The sequence below is a fragment of the Cyrtonyx montezumae genome, unplaced genomic scaffold, assembly GCF_038088225.1.
Source record: "Cyrtonyx montezumae isolate F1298 unplaced genomic scaffold, pur_monq_1.0 scaffold_10, whole genome shotgun sequence".
In the NCBI taxonomy this organism is placed as follows: domain Eukaryota; kingdom Metazoa; phylum Chordata; class Aves; order Galliformes; family Odontophoridae; genus Cyrtonyx; species Cyrtonyx montezumae.
Genome location: NW_027071826.1, coordinates 26,713,354 through 26,731,748, shown reverse-complemented (window position 1 = coordinate 26,731,748; position 18,395 = coordinate 26,713,354). Strand labels below are relative to the sequence as shown.

Sequence of the window (18,395 nt, the reverse complement as noted above, 5' to 3'; positions counted from 1 at the left end):
AGGAGAATGCTGGATTGAAATGAATTTGTAGGAAACTGTTCCTGAAAGATTTGTATATTCTTTATAAACACAAAATTCACCATTTGCAAAAACTAGTAGAAGAATAGTATCCTAACTGTTATATGCACAAAAATATTATTTATACTGTGAAGGCACCATTAAAGTTTTTGGTCTGAAAATTTGGAAAATTTAATTAATATATACACCTGTTGTCTTCACTAGGAAGTCTAGATTTTTGAATGCTTTCATTCTCAATTCCAATTGGACATAAGGAGAAATGAATTGTGAAAAGCAGGTAAGATGTGCTTCTGCAACATATGTAGTGAAAATATATAATTTACACTTGTGTATGTTTTTATATTGCTTAAAGTCTGTTTTAAAGCTGTTTGTTGAAAAGAGAAAAAAAAAAATTAGCAATTTTGACTCCACTCCTGCAAACTTATAGCTAGCTCTTTATAATCAAGGGATTCTAAATGGCCAGCACGATTCCAGAGAAACTTCATTTTGATGACCAAAGTTTTAGCTTTGATTAATAATCTGCTATGTGTGAGTTAATTTTTTCATCCTTTTAAAAATGTTAGGTAAAAATATTTTTCTAATGAATTTGGCTAAAAGGTAAAAATTCTGAAAATACTCAGAAACAGAATTTGGAGAAAAGAATAGTTTCTGTCAGTTAAAATGTTTTGTTCATAATTCAGATGCAGTTTTTCTGAAAATTAAATCAGCAGTAGCTTTCTTCCCTTTCTTCTCTTTTTCCTTCCCTTCTTCCTTTCTTCTTTTGTTCATTCCTTCCTTCTTTTCTTCTTTTAGCCCATAGGAAAATGAGATGAGCTGATTTAAAACCATTCTTCAAAAAAATTGAGTGAAATGTTTCAGTGCAAAAAATAAATAAATAAATAAATAAATAAATATTTTATGGAGAGAAATAATTTTGCCAAGAAGTTCTGAGCCAGTCTCACATATCCCACTCCTGCTTTTTAATTTCCTGAGTATTGTGGTGTTTTCTCCATAGCAGTGTCCAGCTATATCTTCCGTTAACAATTCACATGATTTTATATGAATTGTTTTACAACTCTGCAAAATTGTAGATTGGGATTGTTACATTCAAAAAGGATCTTAGTATTCCTAACAATAACAGTAGAATCCACCAGACTTGTAAAATGATACTTCTTAGGATATATTGGGACAAAGTGTTTCTGTGTACACAACAGATTCAGAGCCCTATGTATTCATATTTGAGAACAAATTCGTTGAAAGTTAATTCCTTAGCTAGAATGCAATTAGAATATACTGCTTAATTGCTGCTTTTCCTATAATTCTGAGACATCTGTCTCTGATTCTGAAAAATAGAAGTCAGCTGAGAAACAATCTGGAGAAGCACGAGGCTTTGCAGCAGCTGGCAGATTTAGGTTCTTTTTGTTTCAGATTATTGAACTCACTGCAGTGGATTTCAAATGAGAGTTCATGAAGACTGGTGAGACCAAAGCAATGGGGTGTGTTATAAACAAGGAGAATCCTAGATGATATGCCAGTAAAGACAAGACAGACATATTAGATTATCTTCTTAGAACTACATGCCACTTGGGGAAGAAAACAGAATCACAGAATTGTAGGATTTGGAAGGGACCTCTAGAGATCATCTAGTCCAGCCCCCTGCCAAAGCAGCTCCCTAGCCCAGGTTGCACAGGTAGGCGTCCAGGTGGGTCTGAAACGTCTCCAGAGAAGGAGACTCCACCACCTCTCTGTGCAGCTGTGCCACTGCTCCGTCACTGCACTGGGAAGAAGTTCCCACACACATTTGTGCAGAACTTCCTATGCTTCAGTTTGTGACCATTTCCTCCTGTCCTATCACCACATTATGTTCTTTGTTTCTTTGGAATTAGACTTACAAATACACACAAAAATGGGAATTGCACGAGGAGAGTGATGAAACAGAAAATGAGATTTATGTAAACTGTAAATAAAAACAAGTAAGGGAGCTTTATGAAGAGGGAGAATATGGGAAGCAATGAAGAAAAGATCCAATTCCTAGTTCGCAACAGTCTGAGTGGTTCTTAACAACTGACACTGACACAAATTATCATAGGTGACCGTGACTTGCAAAGAGCTTACAGAAGAAAAATAGATTATATTTAAAGGTTACAGCAGTTTACTATTAATGCCACCAGACTATTGGTAGCAGGGGTCATTTGGCTCTGCTCGTGGCACTGTTCTGGTAGCAATTCTGATGCTAAATTTGAAAAGCAATACACAGATAGACTATGAAGTCGTGATGACTTTCTTTAGACCAGGACAGGTGCAGAATCTATGGCGAAGAAACAAGAGTGCAGTATACTTGTGGAGGAGACTGAGGGTGGAGTGAGACATAAATCAGGGTGAAGTGCATTTGGCTGCCATTTCTGGATTCTCTGTTTTTTCTTCCTCTCTCTTTTTCTGTCTTTAACTGATCTTCTCTGACATTTTTAAGTATGTAAGCGTTAATCTACATAACTGATATTATAAGTGAAGCACCTGCTTGCTGGATGTTCTGCAAATTTGAGCTTTTTCTAGTTACATATGAGAAGGGAATGTAGTTTAAATAAAAACAACCACATAATTCAATTAGCTGGGTCTAATTTAGCCTTGAACATTGTATTGTTTTGTTCTGTTCTGTTTTTGTTTTAATCGTGCCTAGTATAAAAGATCTTCAAACTGGCTTTGGTACATTTAGCAATTACTCATTACCTTTGTTATTTGTTGGTGCTGTGCTAACAGCCAGACACTCATTGATGGTGATGGGGTGATACTGAACAAACAGACACACAGATGTTCTTCACATCCCATCTTTCCTGATGTTTAGGTCAGATATTTTTTTCAAACTAAAAAGCCAAACAGTTGAAATGAGACGTGGAGTCTGGTAGAGAAATTGCCTGTCAGCATTCTTGTGGAAGGCAGGTAATCTCTCAGAGACACTGCACAGGATCAGCAACAAAGATAGATGCTGGAAACAGCTGAAGTGTTCCAGACATATTTCTGTCCTCCTAAACTGCTCTGCGTCCCTCGATGCCAATGACCACCCGAGGTGCCCAAGCTGCAGCAGCTTTCCTGAGCTGCATTTATTTCCAAGCAGCCTGCAGTATTTGCAGCACAAAAATCTGGCGTCCTACCCCTGTCATGCCTGCTATGCTGCGGCTCGTGGGAGAAGAAGCGAGAAATTCCTCCTGTGCTGGCCTCATGTTTGTGGAGTCTCCAGGCTCTCCTTGAGCCCTCTTTCTGTTGCAAAGGGTATTTAATGGGATGAAGTCTCTGCTGTTCTTTGCAAGTGATGTGTGGCAAATAATGATTGTGGAGGGTTAGACTCACAGGCACACATTCCTTTCACCTCTGTTGATGCTGCCTGTGTCTACTCCTCTCAGCTTCCTAACACAATGGTTTATAGCTACATCTTCCACTCCCAATGCCCACCTCGTTACTCTGTCATTTCAGAGCACACTTGAGAGGTTTTAGGTTAATTATAGAGGTGCAGCAGTACAAAAGTGAGTGAGAGAAAGAAACGCAGAGAGATGATAATAACAGCCTGCAACTATGCAAAGGCTTTAAATGCTGAGAAAACAGAGAAGGTATTGAGGGCATGTATTAAGTATGAACCATGTGCTATAACTAGGGTGAGTGAGACATAACTGAGAAAGGGAAGTATCTGATGAATTCTCCTGGGAAGTATGCCTGGCAATGTGGTTATAACATTGGGAGGCTGTCATCTAGCACAAGAGGAGAAAGATTTCTCACTTGGGAGTTTCAAATTCTGACTGTAAAAGACTACTACAGGGATTTAATAGGGAACAACTTTATGTTGCTGGCAACTGCAGAATTGTCATTTTTGTTTTTATCTATCTTCATGTGCAGTCACATTCATAGCTACACAGATATAGATAACTGTGTATGTCTCATTTATGACAGTGACTCAGTAGTGACAGTGACATTCATGATATATGTTGTTTATTTAACATTCTCATCTCATCAGGACTCCTGCCCATGAGTAAGACTTTACTGTGATGCTTCTTGTACTTCTAAAGCACACATTGCTCCAAACAGCTGTCACGAGACAAAATAAAACCTGTCAGAGTGGTATTTCCTTCTTATTTTTACAAAAGTGAAATCTCTTCCAATGACTACAATGGTCTGAGGCTTAAGAGAGGTAACATTCAGCTCTTTGCTAGGACAGATTCCTCATGATTCATTGGATTTGGAAAAAGTAGATTTTAAGTGAGAACAAAAGTCTTCTGTTCTAAGACATGCACTGTACTTTTAAATCTAAATAATGACATTATTGATGTGTTATGAAGAGTTTATTGTTTTTATGGGAACATCTACAGATACCAAAAGAACAATGTGAAAGACAAAAATGAGAGTGATTCTACATGTTTCCATTTTATGAGTAAAAGCAGCGTTACCTACTGTAAATAATCTGAAGTCAGTCGTAGTGTTTGATACTTTAAAATGTTTAAAGAACAAAGCTTCATCTTTCTGTGAAGCATCTTTGTTTTTCATTCAAAAATCAAATATCAATTGAGAGGATTTCAGGAAGTCGCAAAACCCTGTGTAACTTTTTTTATTTGCGGATTTAGTATGCAGAGAGAACTCTGTGTTATGCCACTTTGAGCCCTAAGAGTGTCTTGTTAGTTGGGGAACGCATACAGCTCCGCCTGTGTATCACAGACAGTACTTGTGCTACGCCAGTAAAACTGTGTAGACAGCTCCCAAGAGTTCAGGCTGTTTCCAGGGATGTGCAGCTCAGATTTGTTGCAGATCTGCCTGCACACTCCACACTGCTGCTTGTTCCTATGTCATCATGGTGCTGTCGGTAGCTGTGTCATGAGAAATGCACACAGCACGTGGGACCCTTGCCAGTCAAATGCCAGAATGTTTTTCCCCTAGATGACATGCAACACATTTAAGTAGGTTCTTGGTTCTTTGTTTGTTTGTTTTGTTTTGTTTACTTTAAGCTCTGATAGCGCTTTGTTGCAGAAAACAAGGTGAATTTGGCCTCAGGTGTAAGTTTATCTGGGGACTTTTCAAAGGGCTGTGAGGAAGCAGATGCAATTTTGGATTTATGTGCATTGTGTGCTTCTCTTTTTGTTTGACCTTGCAGTATGCAGTAAGGAGAGAGAGAGAGAAGGGTGAAGAGACTGATGAGCTCTGAAGTACAGAGCTCTAGTTTTGGATTTGGATCTAAACCTGCTCCTGCTGGATTAGAAATCCAAAACTTGAGGAAGGAACAGAGAAAGCCAATATTTAGTTATGAAGGAAACAAGAAAATGCAGACTATTTTGCTCAGATTTTGCAGCAAGAGCTGGCTCTGTCTCACTTTCAGGAGTCTCTCGAGCCAAAGGGAATGCAGGATGTGACAGGAGGGTCTGATTGGAAAGGAATTCAATGCAGCTATCAGCAGCAAGCTTCTATGTAAATACTGTAACACCTCTGCATGGAGGAGCAGCTGAGATAACACCGTAAACTAATCTCTAGTGCTAGTGAAGCTGGCAATCCCTCCCATTGTAAGGTTTCTGAAGAAAAGATGTGCTAGAGGAAAAAAAAAAAGCAGATGTGGCAACTTATAACAGAGTAAAATTTACTTTTTCTTCCTTTGTTTGTTTCTTTTTCCTTTTTTTTTAATTGAAAGCAGTGCGTAGTATTTTTTCTTCAAAATGCTACTCTCTGCACACATAGCCTGTGTTGTACTATACACTCTGGCATAGATACATGAATTCTTACACAAATAGGCACTGCTATCACCAAAATATTTTCAACCCTTTGTTAACCTATATCAATTTAGATAAATACATGCTGACTTGGAGTCCTTCTCCCATCACCATTAATTTTGGATCACTTCTCACCTACATCTAGAGAATGAGAGCTGAAGTTTGCCCAGAGCAGTAGCACTGGCATACAGTCCTTCCCTGCTATGACCTTTTTAGGTCACTATTTTTTACAGCCCTACACCTCCCCTTCCCATGTTGCAAAGGAAAATATATATATATATATATGTATATATATATGTATATACACATAGAAAATACATACACACCTTTACACACATATAGTGTCTCACCTGAAACAGGTTGTGTCTCCCAAGGCACTTAGAGAAAAGCCGGACCTAGGAATGACTGAGAAGTTTATTGCCACATCTGCTTCAGAGTTGTGTTCATAACTGGGCACAACTTCAAGACAAACCAGGGTTGGGGTGGAGCTAACGACCTCATTAATTGTGCTATTAATGAGGAAACTGATGCTACTATCTCTGATTTCAGAATAAATCACAGTTTAGGAGCCTCTGACGCCCCCTTTGGATATGATTCAGCAGTGAGTGTCAGTTCCCATCTTTGTATTCTTTGTCAGAGCGAAGTCACAGCACAGATAGCACTCACAACAAACCACTTCCAGGTTGGGATGCACTCACAAGCTCTTTGCTCCCACCTCTCTGAAGCTGCATACAGCCATACGATGGAGGTGACACCAATAATCTCAACCTGTGTGAAGCAGCTGATGCAACTGGCTGGGTTCCCTCCTTGATGGTTTCACCACTCCTTGCCTTATGCTCCAAATCTTCATTCTTGTTCCTGTTGTGCCTTTGGCAGGCCAGTGCTGGGCCGCTACACACGGCACTCCTGAGAGATGAAGGACTTTGCTGTTCCAGTGCATTCCCTCTGGGACTCACGCAGACAGGCTCAGCTTCACATACCATGCCAAGCCCACTTAAGGGATGCCTCTCCCATATTTCTATTTTTAACTTAAAAAAAAAAAAAAAAAAGTGAAGTTAGATGGATTTTCTGGGTTCCACCGTTGGAACAAATTATCAATGTGGATGTTTGAACAACTGAGCAGGAAAATAACTGCCACATTACATTAATAACATAGCTTCTTTTTTTCTTTTTGTCTGAACTATTCCCATCTCCTCTGCCTTGTGCTTATCGCTGTGCATTACCGATGCAGTCTGCACTAAAAGAGTAAAAATGAGTGGTTTCAATGTATCGGAGGTCCCATTTTGTGCCACAGATGTTGTCAGCCAAAACTAGAAAGGAGCCCCATTTTGGTCTGCACGTGCTGATCAAAGCTGAAGAGAAGCAGGGCAGTGCAGAAGCTGCCCACGTGCAGCGGGGACACCTCCATTGCCTCACTGGTCATCGACCACACAGGCAGCAGCCTGGAATTTTGGTTTTCGCTGGAAACAAAAACGAAAAGTAGGGGGGAAAGGATCCCCACCGGCTAGGGTCTCCCTATTTGGCCATGCGGCGGCGGGACCGCGCCGCTCCGCACCTGCCTTAGATGGCCGGGCTGCCGCGCCGCGCCTCGCGCCATTCATGGCCGCGCCGAGCCGGCCAAATAAGGACAAGGTGGCTGCCCCGGCCCGCAGCCCGCCCGGCCCCGCCGCGGGATATAAAGCGGCGGCTTCACGCCCCGCCGGCACCCAAGCGCTCCTCGGTAAACTGCCGGCGCCCGTGCTGCTCCGGTGAGTGGTGCTGTAAGGCGGCGGGACGGAGGGGTGGAGAGAGAAGAACGGATGGGGGGCCCTGAGGGTACCGCTGCTGATGCTCTGAGTTAGCGTTCTGGAAGCCCGCAGGAGTCTGTACGCGCCGTGCGCTGTCTTGCAGGTCCGTGCCTCTCAGCCGAGATGTGTGACGACGAGGAGACCACCGCGCTGGTGTGCGACAACGGCTCGGGGCTGGTCAAGGCGGGCTTTGCTGGGGACGATGCCCCCAGGGCTGTGTTCCCATCCATCGTCGGCCGCCCCAGGCACCAGGTAAATTCTTGCCCGTGGGTGGGATCCGCTGGCCAGGAGTTATCTCCACTCCTCAGCTCTGTTCTCATGCTAGCCTTCTCTTTTCTTGTGTCCCACTGACACCTTTTGCTTCCCTCCGTTTCCCTCTGGCTCACCGTCAGCTATCTTATCCTGTCACTGTCACTCCTTGTCCCAGCTCTTACCGATTCACCAGCGTCCCTCCTCTCCTTCCAAACCCATTTTCCTCCAGAGCTGCTGCCCCCGTCATCCGCCAGGCCAGACGTGCTGCTGGTGTTGGTTCAAAGGCATCTCCATGTGCTGAATTCGTCCCACCCATCCAATTGAATGTCCCACATATCAAGCCCTTGCATTTCCTCTGCTGCTTTTGTCTGTTTCTGACTTTGCCTTCTTACCACCTTCTTACCTCCTTTTCAGAGGTCCCATTTCATTCTGCTTGTGCTTTCTCACAGTTTGTCAAACATACAGAAAACAGCACTTTTTCTCCTATAATTTCTGTGGCAAAAAGCTTATTATTCTTTTCACTGTCAGTTGAACTTTTGGACCAGAAAGAGGTAATTGAAAATAATATATTAAAAAATAAATAAATGTGGGAGAAGTCCTTTGATTGACTTCTGTTAATATTTTAATAAACAACTTTAAAAATCCTTTAGTGGCATTACTGTTTGCATCTTTCTGGGAGATAATTTAGTAGTTGGGTAGAGATAGTGATAGGAGGATGGTTGGACTAGATGATCTTATAGGTCCTTTCCAACCTTATGAACTTATGAACTTATGAACTTATAATGTAATTGATTGAGATGTAAATATAGCTCTGTGGTGTTGTCCTTCTCGAATCATGCATTCCTCTATTTTGTTCTTTTAGGGTGTTATGGTTGGTATGGGTCAAAAAGATTCCTACGTGGGTGATGAAGCACAGAGCAAAAGAGGTATTCTCACCTTGAAATATCCCATTGAACATGGCATCATCACCAACTGGGATGATATGGAAAAGATCTGGCACCACACTTTCTACAATGAACTTCGCGTGGCCCCTGAGGAGCACCCCACCTTGCTCACAGAAGCCCCCTTGAACCCTAAAGCTAATCGTGAGAAGATGACCCAGATAATGTTTGAGACCTTCAATGTACCTGCTATGTATGTAGCAATCCAGGCTGTCCTGTCCCTGTATGCCTCCGGTCGTACCACAGGTAAAACACTTTTTTCCTTTCAGGACCCCCAAACCCTCATTCCTTCCCACTAAAGATACACACACAAACACCCCAACACAAAAGTCAAATCTGCAGAAAACTATGCTGTTGGCTTATTTTTTTAGATTTTATTTATTAAAGGTGACTTTAAATGGCAGAAAAGCTAGTTTGTGGAAGGAACTATATGAATTTGTCTGCACTGGTTTAAAAGAAAGGCTCTAAAGAACTGATTTTCCTGCTGCTTGTCATGATGCAAACAAGGAGACATCACAGCATTATTGCACTAGTTACACAAGAATTACACTGGTTGGAGTTTAAACTGGGCCTAATAGTTGCCCTTTACTGGATCAAGGTGATCACTGCTGTCAGTACACTTGCTGCTCAGTGTAGCATTGGAAGGCTATTCATATGGATTCATTACAGGTCTGTAAAGGGCAATTTTTGTGGGGATTGTTTGACTAAATGGGAATATGAGGAGTTGACAAGACTGATAGGGCAGGAACTGGATAAAATAAAGCCATGCTGCTTTATAGTACCTGAAAAATGCTATGTTCTGTTGTCTGTGGTACTGCTCGCTGTGTTGTAAGGTTTCTCGGGTGATTACAGCTGGTTTCTGACATTTCTTTCTCAGGTATTGTTCTTGACTCTGGCGATGGTGTCACCCACAACGTGCCTATTTATGAAGGTTATGCTTTGCCTCATGCTATCATGCGCCTGGATCTGGCTGGCAGGGATCTGACCGATTACCTCATGAAGATCCTCACAGAACGTGGCTATTCCTTTGTGACAACAGGTTTGTCCTTCAACTTGACCCTCTTCTGAATATCCTTATGACTCCCTTGGGCCATCTGTTTTCCCCGATGTTTTGCTTCTCCAAAACTTGATTTGATTTCTGTGTATCTGCAGCTGAACGTGAGATTGTTCGTGATATCAAAGAGAAATTGTGCTATGTTGCGCTGGACTTTGAGAATGAAATGGCCACTGCTGCTTCGTCATCCTCCCTGGAGAAGAGCTACGAATTGCCTGATGGTCAAGTGATCACAATTGGTAATGAACGTTTCCGCTGCCCTGAAACCTTATTCCAGCCATCCTTTATTGGTAAGTGCTCCCAGGAAATTCTTCTTTCAGTAGGAGAGGTGCAGATGAATGAGGAGTTCTAGGTGTCCCATTCCCCCTCCTGTTTATCCACATTTTGCACAAAATCAAATATAAATGGGGAATTTGATTCTCTGCTCCCTGTTAGCTATGCTTAATGTGATTAACTAGATAGTAATTAGCTGGGCTCTGGGCTCCTGTTGCAACTTTTAGGTCAGGTTTTAAGCTTACAATTTAACCTTACAATTTTTAGTGATGGAACGTACACTTCTGATGTTACCAAGCCACCAATGGCAAGAACAGCTTTCAGTGCTGTGTTTGTACCATTCGCACTTCAAACATTATCTGATTTCTTGAAGAAGTAAAATGTTTAGGAGGAAAAAAGATGTAATGAAGAAGTGTAAAGTGTATATTTACGTGTACTGAAATTAAACCTTGCCATGGACAAGATGGCTGTTTTTGCTGTGTGTAGATGCAGCTGACAGATAACAGCAAATGCTTATAATCTAAGCCCCAAGCAGCAAATGCAGTTGTTCATCAGCTGACGTGTTACTGAGGATTTAGTGTCAGTTCTTTCAGGAAGCACCTGTTGAAATTATAAATTGGAATGCAACCTACGAACACTTGCTTCTGGTTTATTTTTACTTATCACCAAACACTAACATCCTGGTCCATGTCTTGGTCCTGCCTTCATGTTTATAAATGGCATAGACTCACAATAAATTACTTTATCTTGCGTCTACCTCTTCTTTTACTGTAGGTCTTGTGTCTTTTCTTTTCACATGCATTATGATTAATAGCTTTTCTAACAAAAAACATTAGTTTTCTAAGCTTGTCCTATAGTTTTGGGATTTGTTTGTTTTTCTATACAACTTAGTAATCTATAAGCAATTTTAGAACAAAACAGTAGAAGTTCATAATTATAGGCAGGGGAAATGCTGTGTGCCCTTTTCACAAAGACCTCTTTTATAATTTACTGATCATCTTCTTTTTTCTTAAGGTATGGAATCTGCTGGTATTCATGAAACTACCTACAACAGCATCATGAAGTGTGATATTGATATTCGTAAGGATCTGTATGCTAACAACGTCCTCTCAGGTGGTACAACAATGTACCCTGGTATTGCTGATCGCATGCAGAAAGAAATCACTGCACTTGCTCCTAGCACAATGAAGATCAAGGTGATGACTTTGACTCTACTATAAAATATGAATAAGATTGGGGAAAATGTCCGTATCTTTAAATGAGGGTATAGGAACAACTCATAAATGAGTTCATCAGCTGATGGGCGAATGTGAAGTATTTCCTTTTAATTAACATAATGATCTTGATGAGAAGCAATTGTTACAAAACAGGAAAATTGATCTGTAGATTTACTTAAAGAATACTACATTACCAGCTGCTGAAGACCAGTATGTTACTGTATGTTCATACTTAAAGAAACACCTAGCAGTTGGGTGCGTTGATGATGTGTGTTAGTTGTGCAGGAACTGAACTGTTAACATAGGATTCTGCTGTTTCTCTTCATCCTAGATCATTGCTCCGCCTGAACGCAAGTACTCTGTCTGGATTGGTGGCTCCATTCTAGCATCTTTGTCCACCTTCCAGCAAATGTGGATCAGCAAACAGGAGTATGATGAAGCTGGTCCATCCATTGTCCACCGTAAGTGCTTCTAAGCACTTTTCCCTACATTTACTTCCTACTCAGGATGATGACAGTATGCTTCTTGGAGTCTTCTGGCAGCCCTTCCTGAACTCCTCAGTCATTGTACAGTTTGTTTACACACTTGTGCAATTTATTTGTGCTTCTAATATTTATTGCTTTATAAATAAAGATCTGGGACTTGCAACCTAAAAATGTTTCATATTGTTTTATTGTAAGAATTACTTGGTTAAAAATGAATCTGTGAATACCCTTGGATTTGCAAACTCCCATCACATTTGTCATCAGTTTCACTGCATGCATGTCTTTTCTACGTGACGTTGACGTGTTAGGTTATGCTTCATACTTACAGTTTTAATTTGTAAACTTGAAACAGAAGGACCATCATTTACAAGAAAGTATCCTTGAGGGTAAACCCCTCGAGTGGAACCAGTAGAAGGAAACCTCTCACATCCATTCAATGGGCTTAGAATTGGTTTTGTTTTTTTTTTTTTTCCATTGCGTTAATTATAACCCAAGTAATTTAGCATCAACTTACTGAAAGCCAAAGCCTCTCAAGAAGAATTATGCTAATACGCCTAGAATGCAATTTATAACTAATTAACTCAGTACTTGAGAGTCATACAATTGTTTTCTGTGGGTTATAAATATTTATGACAAATCATTATTTCTAACTGACAGTTTACTCATTTTCTTCCATCTCCTCAAAGCCAGAAGCTCTAGCTGTATTAATGCAAAGAACCAAACTGTTGCTATGTAAACACACAATAGATATAACCCTGATTAGTTTCACATCATCATTCATAAGTCTCAGGCAGTTTTTAATCCATAATCTTTCCTGTTCTTACTACTTGACCTAGATATGCTTTCATGGGCTTTTGTGTTCCTCACCGTGACTTTTTTCTAACTGTGCTCATTGTTTTAAAAAAGTAATATCTAAAAGGTGAAGAACCAGAATCACCTGGAAGGTATTCATCAAAATACTGGAACTGCTCAGTATCGTAGCTTGAACTGTGTACAGACTGGAGTTAGTCTGAACTTGATTTAAGAGATCAGTTAAAGCGTGTATCGAATTAGAACCTGTAGTTAGGCACGTGCTCAGCTAAGGACCATCACAGTTGTTTAAAAACGTGAGATTTAATGCTAATTTTATACTCATGCTAATTGAAAAGAATATATATTTAGTAATAAGCAGTTTACATAGATGAACAAAAACCTTTTCTATTCCTCCTCTCTCTTAATCTTTGGAAGGGTGTTTGATGTGATCTGCAGTTAAGAGAATTGATCTTCTGACTAATTTAGACATAATTTACTACATGTCTCAATAATAGAAGGCAGTTGAAGCCACTTGGCTTAGGTACTATTGTAATTGCTTACCACTGACACATACTTGAAATATTTAGCTGCTTCTTGGTATTTATTTGATTTTGGGCACAGAAGGTGGATGGAATTGTTAAATATAAATATCAATTGAACATAAATCTGAAACGTACTGTACAAAATATCACTGAAATCCTTCTACAAACAGAACTTGTCACAATGCAGTACAGATTATATACCTGCAAATCTTAAGGTAAAGTCAACATCTACTGGTATTTTCAATAAGGTTTCCAGAGTAGGACATTAAGCTGAAGTCCACATCACTGAGGAATTGCATGTGTTTTGAAAATATAGAAACTATACCAGATGTCTGAACAAGAGGAATTTAAGTGTTCACACTTAAATGAAATTGCACTTTTCTTGCTTGGTCTTGCTACTATTTAAAAGATTTGGCCGATCAAAGAGGTCATCTCAGGTATTACTGTGAATTAGTGAGATGATACTGGACATAAATTGCAACTAATTGAAGCTTAAAATGTTAAGCAAGCATGCAAAGGGCATAGCAAGTCAGGCCCTCTAGATTCCTCACTGCCTGGATCCACCAGGTCAGGACTGGCAAGCATATGGCTGGCAGCACTGCTGTGACTGTAATTAGAAGTTTGTCCTTAAGCTTGTGGGCATAAGGAGGGAACTGAAGGAAGCCACTGATTCCATGGCTAGTGGAAAAATTCTTTCCATAGACAGTTCTGGCTATGTAATTTACAGTTTATGGAGATGGATAGGAGCAGCAAGTATTATGTAAAAAGATAGCGTGCTTCACCACAAGTAGGATATGATAAAATGGTCCTGGCACTTTACTCCTTTTCTCTTCTTATAACATCTTTCCAGATATATTCAATTTTAATGCAGTTATCCCTTATTTTGCCATTATCAAATATGCATTCACAGTCAGCACAGTGAAAACTTGAATAATTCAGTGGAATAGGAAGTATGATAACTATTTATGGAAACAAAACATGGGACATTTTTATAACTTTTAAATGTAGATAATGCAACTGACCAGTTTGATTGATGGGAATTTAGGTCACATAAGCTAGGTCAAAACTCTGCTAACAGAACCCATTGCTGAAATGTATCCCGTTTATATTTTACAGCAAGCCTCAATTACAGTTTGTGACATTTTATGGGGTAAATAAAGATTTTGGAATGCATTTAAAATGATGGTTTTTTTAACAGGAAATAAGGACATGTTTCAGAAGCTTCTTGTTAGTACTTCAAGGCTCTTTAAAAGGAAGGTACAATACTCTTCATAAACTTGATAGTTGTCTACGTTGTGCTAATCCCTAAAAATGAAGTTTCATCTAAAGCCTTAAAATGCCACCCTAGGGCTAAGCATCATTATGAAAATTTTTATCTTCAGAAGAATTCAGAAGATTTGAATCCCATAACTTATGCATGTAGACTATAAGAGAGATTTATATTTAAAAATTAAGATAACCATAAGTATATGTGACAGTCGGATTAATCTACAATAATAATACAACAATAGAAAAAGAGAAAACCCCTTTCTCTGCTGATAGGACAGATGGAATAGAAAGACCAGACAGGAAGAGATTGTTGCTTTCTTTTACTGATAGTTAAATCCACGCTGGAGCATCATATCTCTGAGTTAGCATAATTATCTCTGTTATTATCAAGACAGAAGATATGGATATATATGTATATGTATGTATGTATATGTATATGTAAATAATGAATGATTAGTAAATCTCACTCACTGGACTCAAGAAAGAAGCGATTCAGGCAGTCAATATATTACCACCAGTTATCTTTGCTTTTTCTCTTGATGGTGTTTATGACTGTTGACACTTGGAAATTCAGCATATAGAAATGTTAATTGTTGGGGGGAAAATACGTTGATACGTAGTTAAAAGATTGCTTTATTTTGTGATTAGGCATAAAACGATCTCGGCAGACATTAGCAAAAATTTACTATACCTGGTGATTATCTTATTTATCATCGGAAAGGAATAATTCACATAGATAGCCAGCTATGGAGAGTGGATAGAGAGGCAGCAATATGTCAGGCATTGTTCTGCTGTTACTGCAACTTATTTTGGTTATCTTGGAGCAGCTGAAGTTGCAGACACTCTCTAAAGCACAATTCCTCAATTTCCCTTTAAGCACTGCCATTATGAAGTGTCTGAAGGACACTGCAAACCTCACAAGGCAATTGAGACCCTTTGGAAAGAAAGCCACCATATTCCTGATTCTCCTTGACAGTACTCCTCCTGGTGATCTGTGCCTGTTCAGAAGGGACTCAGAACTAATCTTTGAAGTAATTCCTTACTGTCTTGCTACCTAAATTTTATCAGGTACCTTTCCTGACTTACTGTATTTTTTATATGTCATAAAAGTTCACCTTCAATTTGTCAATAAATCCTTACACTGTTCCCCATCCACTTTTCCCCCTGTATCATATGACAGAATATGGTTAAAAAATGTTGCTAAAACACAGCTCCTCCTCTCTAATAGAGGAGAGCATACTACCCTCCATTTGATAGTCCTTGTAGTAGGATAGTACTATAGGTACCTCAGATGAGTTGGGAAGAAAAATCATTTCATTTCATTCTGAGGAAGAGGAGGTCTGGAAGCAATACACTTCTGGGAGAGTCAAGGTAGGGAGATCTTACACAGCATCCAGATCCACAGGGGCTTAGGGCAGTAGATGTCAAGAAAAGGAGGAATGAAGCCATATCGTCATGTTTACTTGATAAATATGGTTTGGTATCAAATATCATGCAAGTTCTCTATTTCTTTTGATTGTATAACAACTTTCCAGGACACAGGCTTCTATCTTTAAAAGTTATGTTTCCACTTAACAATAAATAAATAAATAAATAAACCCTTAAGAGAATAAGGAACATAATTTTTAAGCAAAAATATTGTCAATTTTGACTCTTCTTTTAAAAATATTTTTGGTTAGTGAAAAAACTGTTAGATTTTTTTTATTTTTATTTATTTTATTTTTTCTCTGCATGAAAAACCTAATATTTTGCACAAAATAGCTTCCTTTGAAAAGCTAATGCAATATGGTTTGCAGTGCTCTGATCTTCTGGTAAGCCAGAGGAAAGTACATTTCTTGCAGAAATAAAAACCTCGGCAGATTTTTAAATACAAATAACTCAGAGCATAAGAAAAAAAAAGTTCTTCTTACTTCCTTTATATGAACTATGCCTTGAATTCACCACTGAAACAAGGAGATCCTTCACTGTCAAGGGACAGGAAACTTCACCTGCAAAAAACCATTGTTTTCCATTAGTTAAATCATGCCTTTGTTATGTCTGTAACTTTATTTTGGGCTAAAGACTAGATTTAATCATTTCCTCCTCTGTTTTCTGTTATAACAAAAAGCACCTTTCTTGTACTAAACTTTTGACTCCATTATCTGTATTAGTTTGACAACTAGAATAACTGATGATGTGAATTAATGTCATTAATTGATTTTGTAGATCAGCATTGGTTGTGAATTCAACTTAATTTGCTGTTTCATTCACAACTAATATACTGAACTCATAGCAGATAGCCTGTGTGTATGCATGATGTTAATATTCTTTCATTCTTAGTGATTGAATCAATGAGATATATGTAGTAGTTTATTATTTTAGCTGTGATATAGCCAGTTATTCCAACAGTAAAGGAATTAGAGGAATCCAATTACTCGAAAGACAATTTCCCCCTTTTGTGTCTGTTAATATCTTTGACACTTATAACGTTAAATATCTTGCAAAATAAGATGCAAATTTTGATCTACGGAGAGGTAAAATTATCATAGTTTTTCAGATCACTGAAATCCAGAAAGGCTTTCTTGCAGCTGGGTGTCTCAAGAAGCAACTGTGAGAAATACAACTTGTGGTTATATGCTTAAAAATATTTAACAATTTATTTGATCCATGCTTAAATTATCTATATATACATACACAAGAAAGAATATTTAGTAGGAATTTGATGTTTAATTTGGCTTAATATGACTAAATGTCACAATCTATTATAATGAAACACTGCAAGTTGCCCAGATATGCTATAAAATTGTCCTTTCTTGTATTGTAGACATGTCATGAAGAGGTTTACAAAATGGTCCTAGGATTTACGACACTTACTAGTGTTGAAATGATTGGATTGGATTGGAGCTACCTTGTGCAGCTCAACTCTGTATGGCAACCAGACAAACCGCAGTAATGCAGCAGTAGCTTTTGGTCTTTTGCCTGTATATTTTGGCAGCTAAATTTAATGGACTTTGGAAGAGATTTATGTGGATTCACTGTACATAGAAAAATGAGTAGTTATGTTATTGCTGTTGATAAGCCTCTTGCATTTGGTTGAGTTCTCTGAAATACGAATATTTTCTCTAAATCTTATCTTTACGTTCTCTTTGCAGTGGAAGAATGCCTCTAACTCAGACATAAATCAGAGATCATGTCTTTATAACATGGCATAGGAGTATCTCCTCTAGCAACATAGCATCATGGATGTTGAAAGGACAAATATTTCTTGCAAGAAAGTTCAGACACATTTGATGAACACAGAACTGTTGATATTTTGTAGCCTGGATTCTAAGAAAGAACTTAATTCCCACTTTAATTTTCTGGTTGAAGAAAAATCTCTCAACTTTGGAATTTTGAGAAAAAATCAAAAATTGAGTATTTTTAGTCAAATCTGACTTAGAGTCTGCAGTCAAAAAGCCACAGAGGTATGCTTTTCAGATGTATTCTGAATCTATCACTTACTGCTGGAAGTGTAAAAAGTGCCCAAAGTCATGTAGAGAATGTTTGCTGTGTCTGGTGTCACACTCAGTGTTTTAAGATCTGCAGCAATAGTTTTGTAGAATTTTTCTTTCTAATAAAATGTAGCATCAACCATGGTCATCAGCTGGATAGGCAAATTTACTTCCTTTTCATTTTAACTGAGATAGTAAACTCCGTCCATTGTACTGGCAGCAACTAGAAACAGGAATCTATCTTCTGAACTTATTTTTTAAATAAAAAGAAATATTAAATAAATAGTATAGGTATAGTACCCAAAAGGGTCTTCCTTTTGCCAAAAGGTATACTTTGCTTCTTCTATCTATGTATATTATACAAAGAAAATATAACGTCATTTTAAGTGCTAAAAGCATGATTTCTTTTACATGTTATAATTCTGAGAAGATGATTGTTCAGTCTCCAAATAGGGTCATGTGGTGACATGGAAACAGTGGGTGCTATTAAAAGCCTGACATTTATCATTCACAGTGGTTAAATTTATCATGGTATTTGTGGCATTTGCCAGTCTAAGTATGGAGAATGCCACAAATAC

The 18,395-nt window shown here is 38.8% G+C and overlaps 1 protein-coding gene across 1 annotated transcript; it reads left to right on the top strand.

Annotated features, from left to right (window-relative positions):
• The first annotated feature begins 7,418 nt into the window (after nt 1-7,418).
• ACTC1 (actin alpha cardiac muscle 1) lies at nt 7,419-11,915 on the top strand. The gene is made up of 7 exons (XM_065753880.1): nt 7,419-7,483; nt 7,626-7,774; nt 8,637-8,961; nt 9,593-9,754; nt 9,868-10,059; nt 11,057-11,238; nt 11,591-11,915. Exons 2-7 carry the CDS (start codon nt 7,646-7,648, stop codon nt 11,732-11,734), a joined length of 1,134 nt encoding a protein of 377 aa, XP_065609952.1. The 5' UTR covers nt 7,419-7,483; nt 7,626-7,645; the 3' UTR covers nt 11,735-11,915.
• The last annotated feature ends 6,480 nt before the right edge of the window (nt 11,916-18,395 follow it).

Coding starts and splice junctions, on each gene's coding strand:
- ACTC1 (XM_065753880.1), top strand. CDS start 7,646: ATGTGTGACGACGAGGAGACCACCGCGCTGGTGTGCGACAACGGCTCG. Junction 7,775..8,636: donor TCGGCCGCCCCAGGCACCAG/GTAAATTCTTGC, acceptor TTGTTCTTTTAG/GGTGTTATGGTTGGTATGGG. Junction 8,962..9,592: donor TGCCTCCGGTCGTACCACAG/GTAAAACACTTT, acceptor TTTCTTTCTCAG/GTATTGTTCTTGACTCTGGC.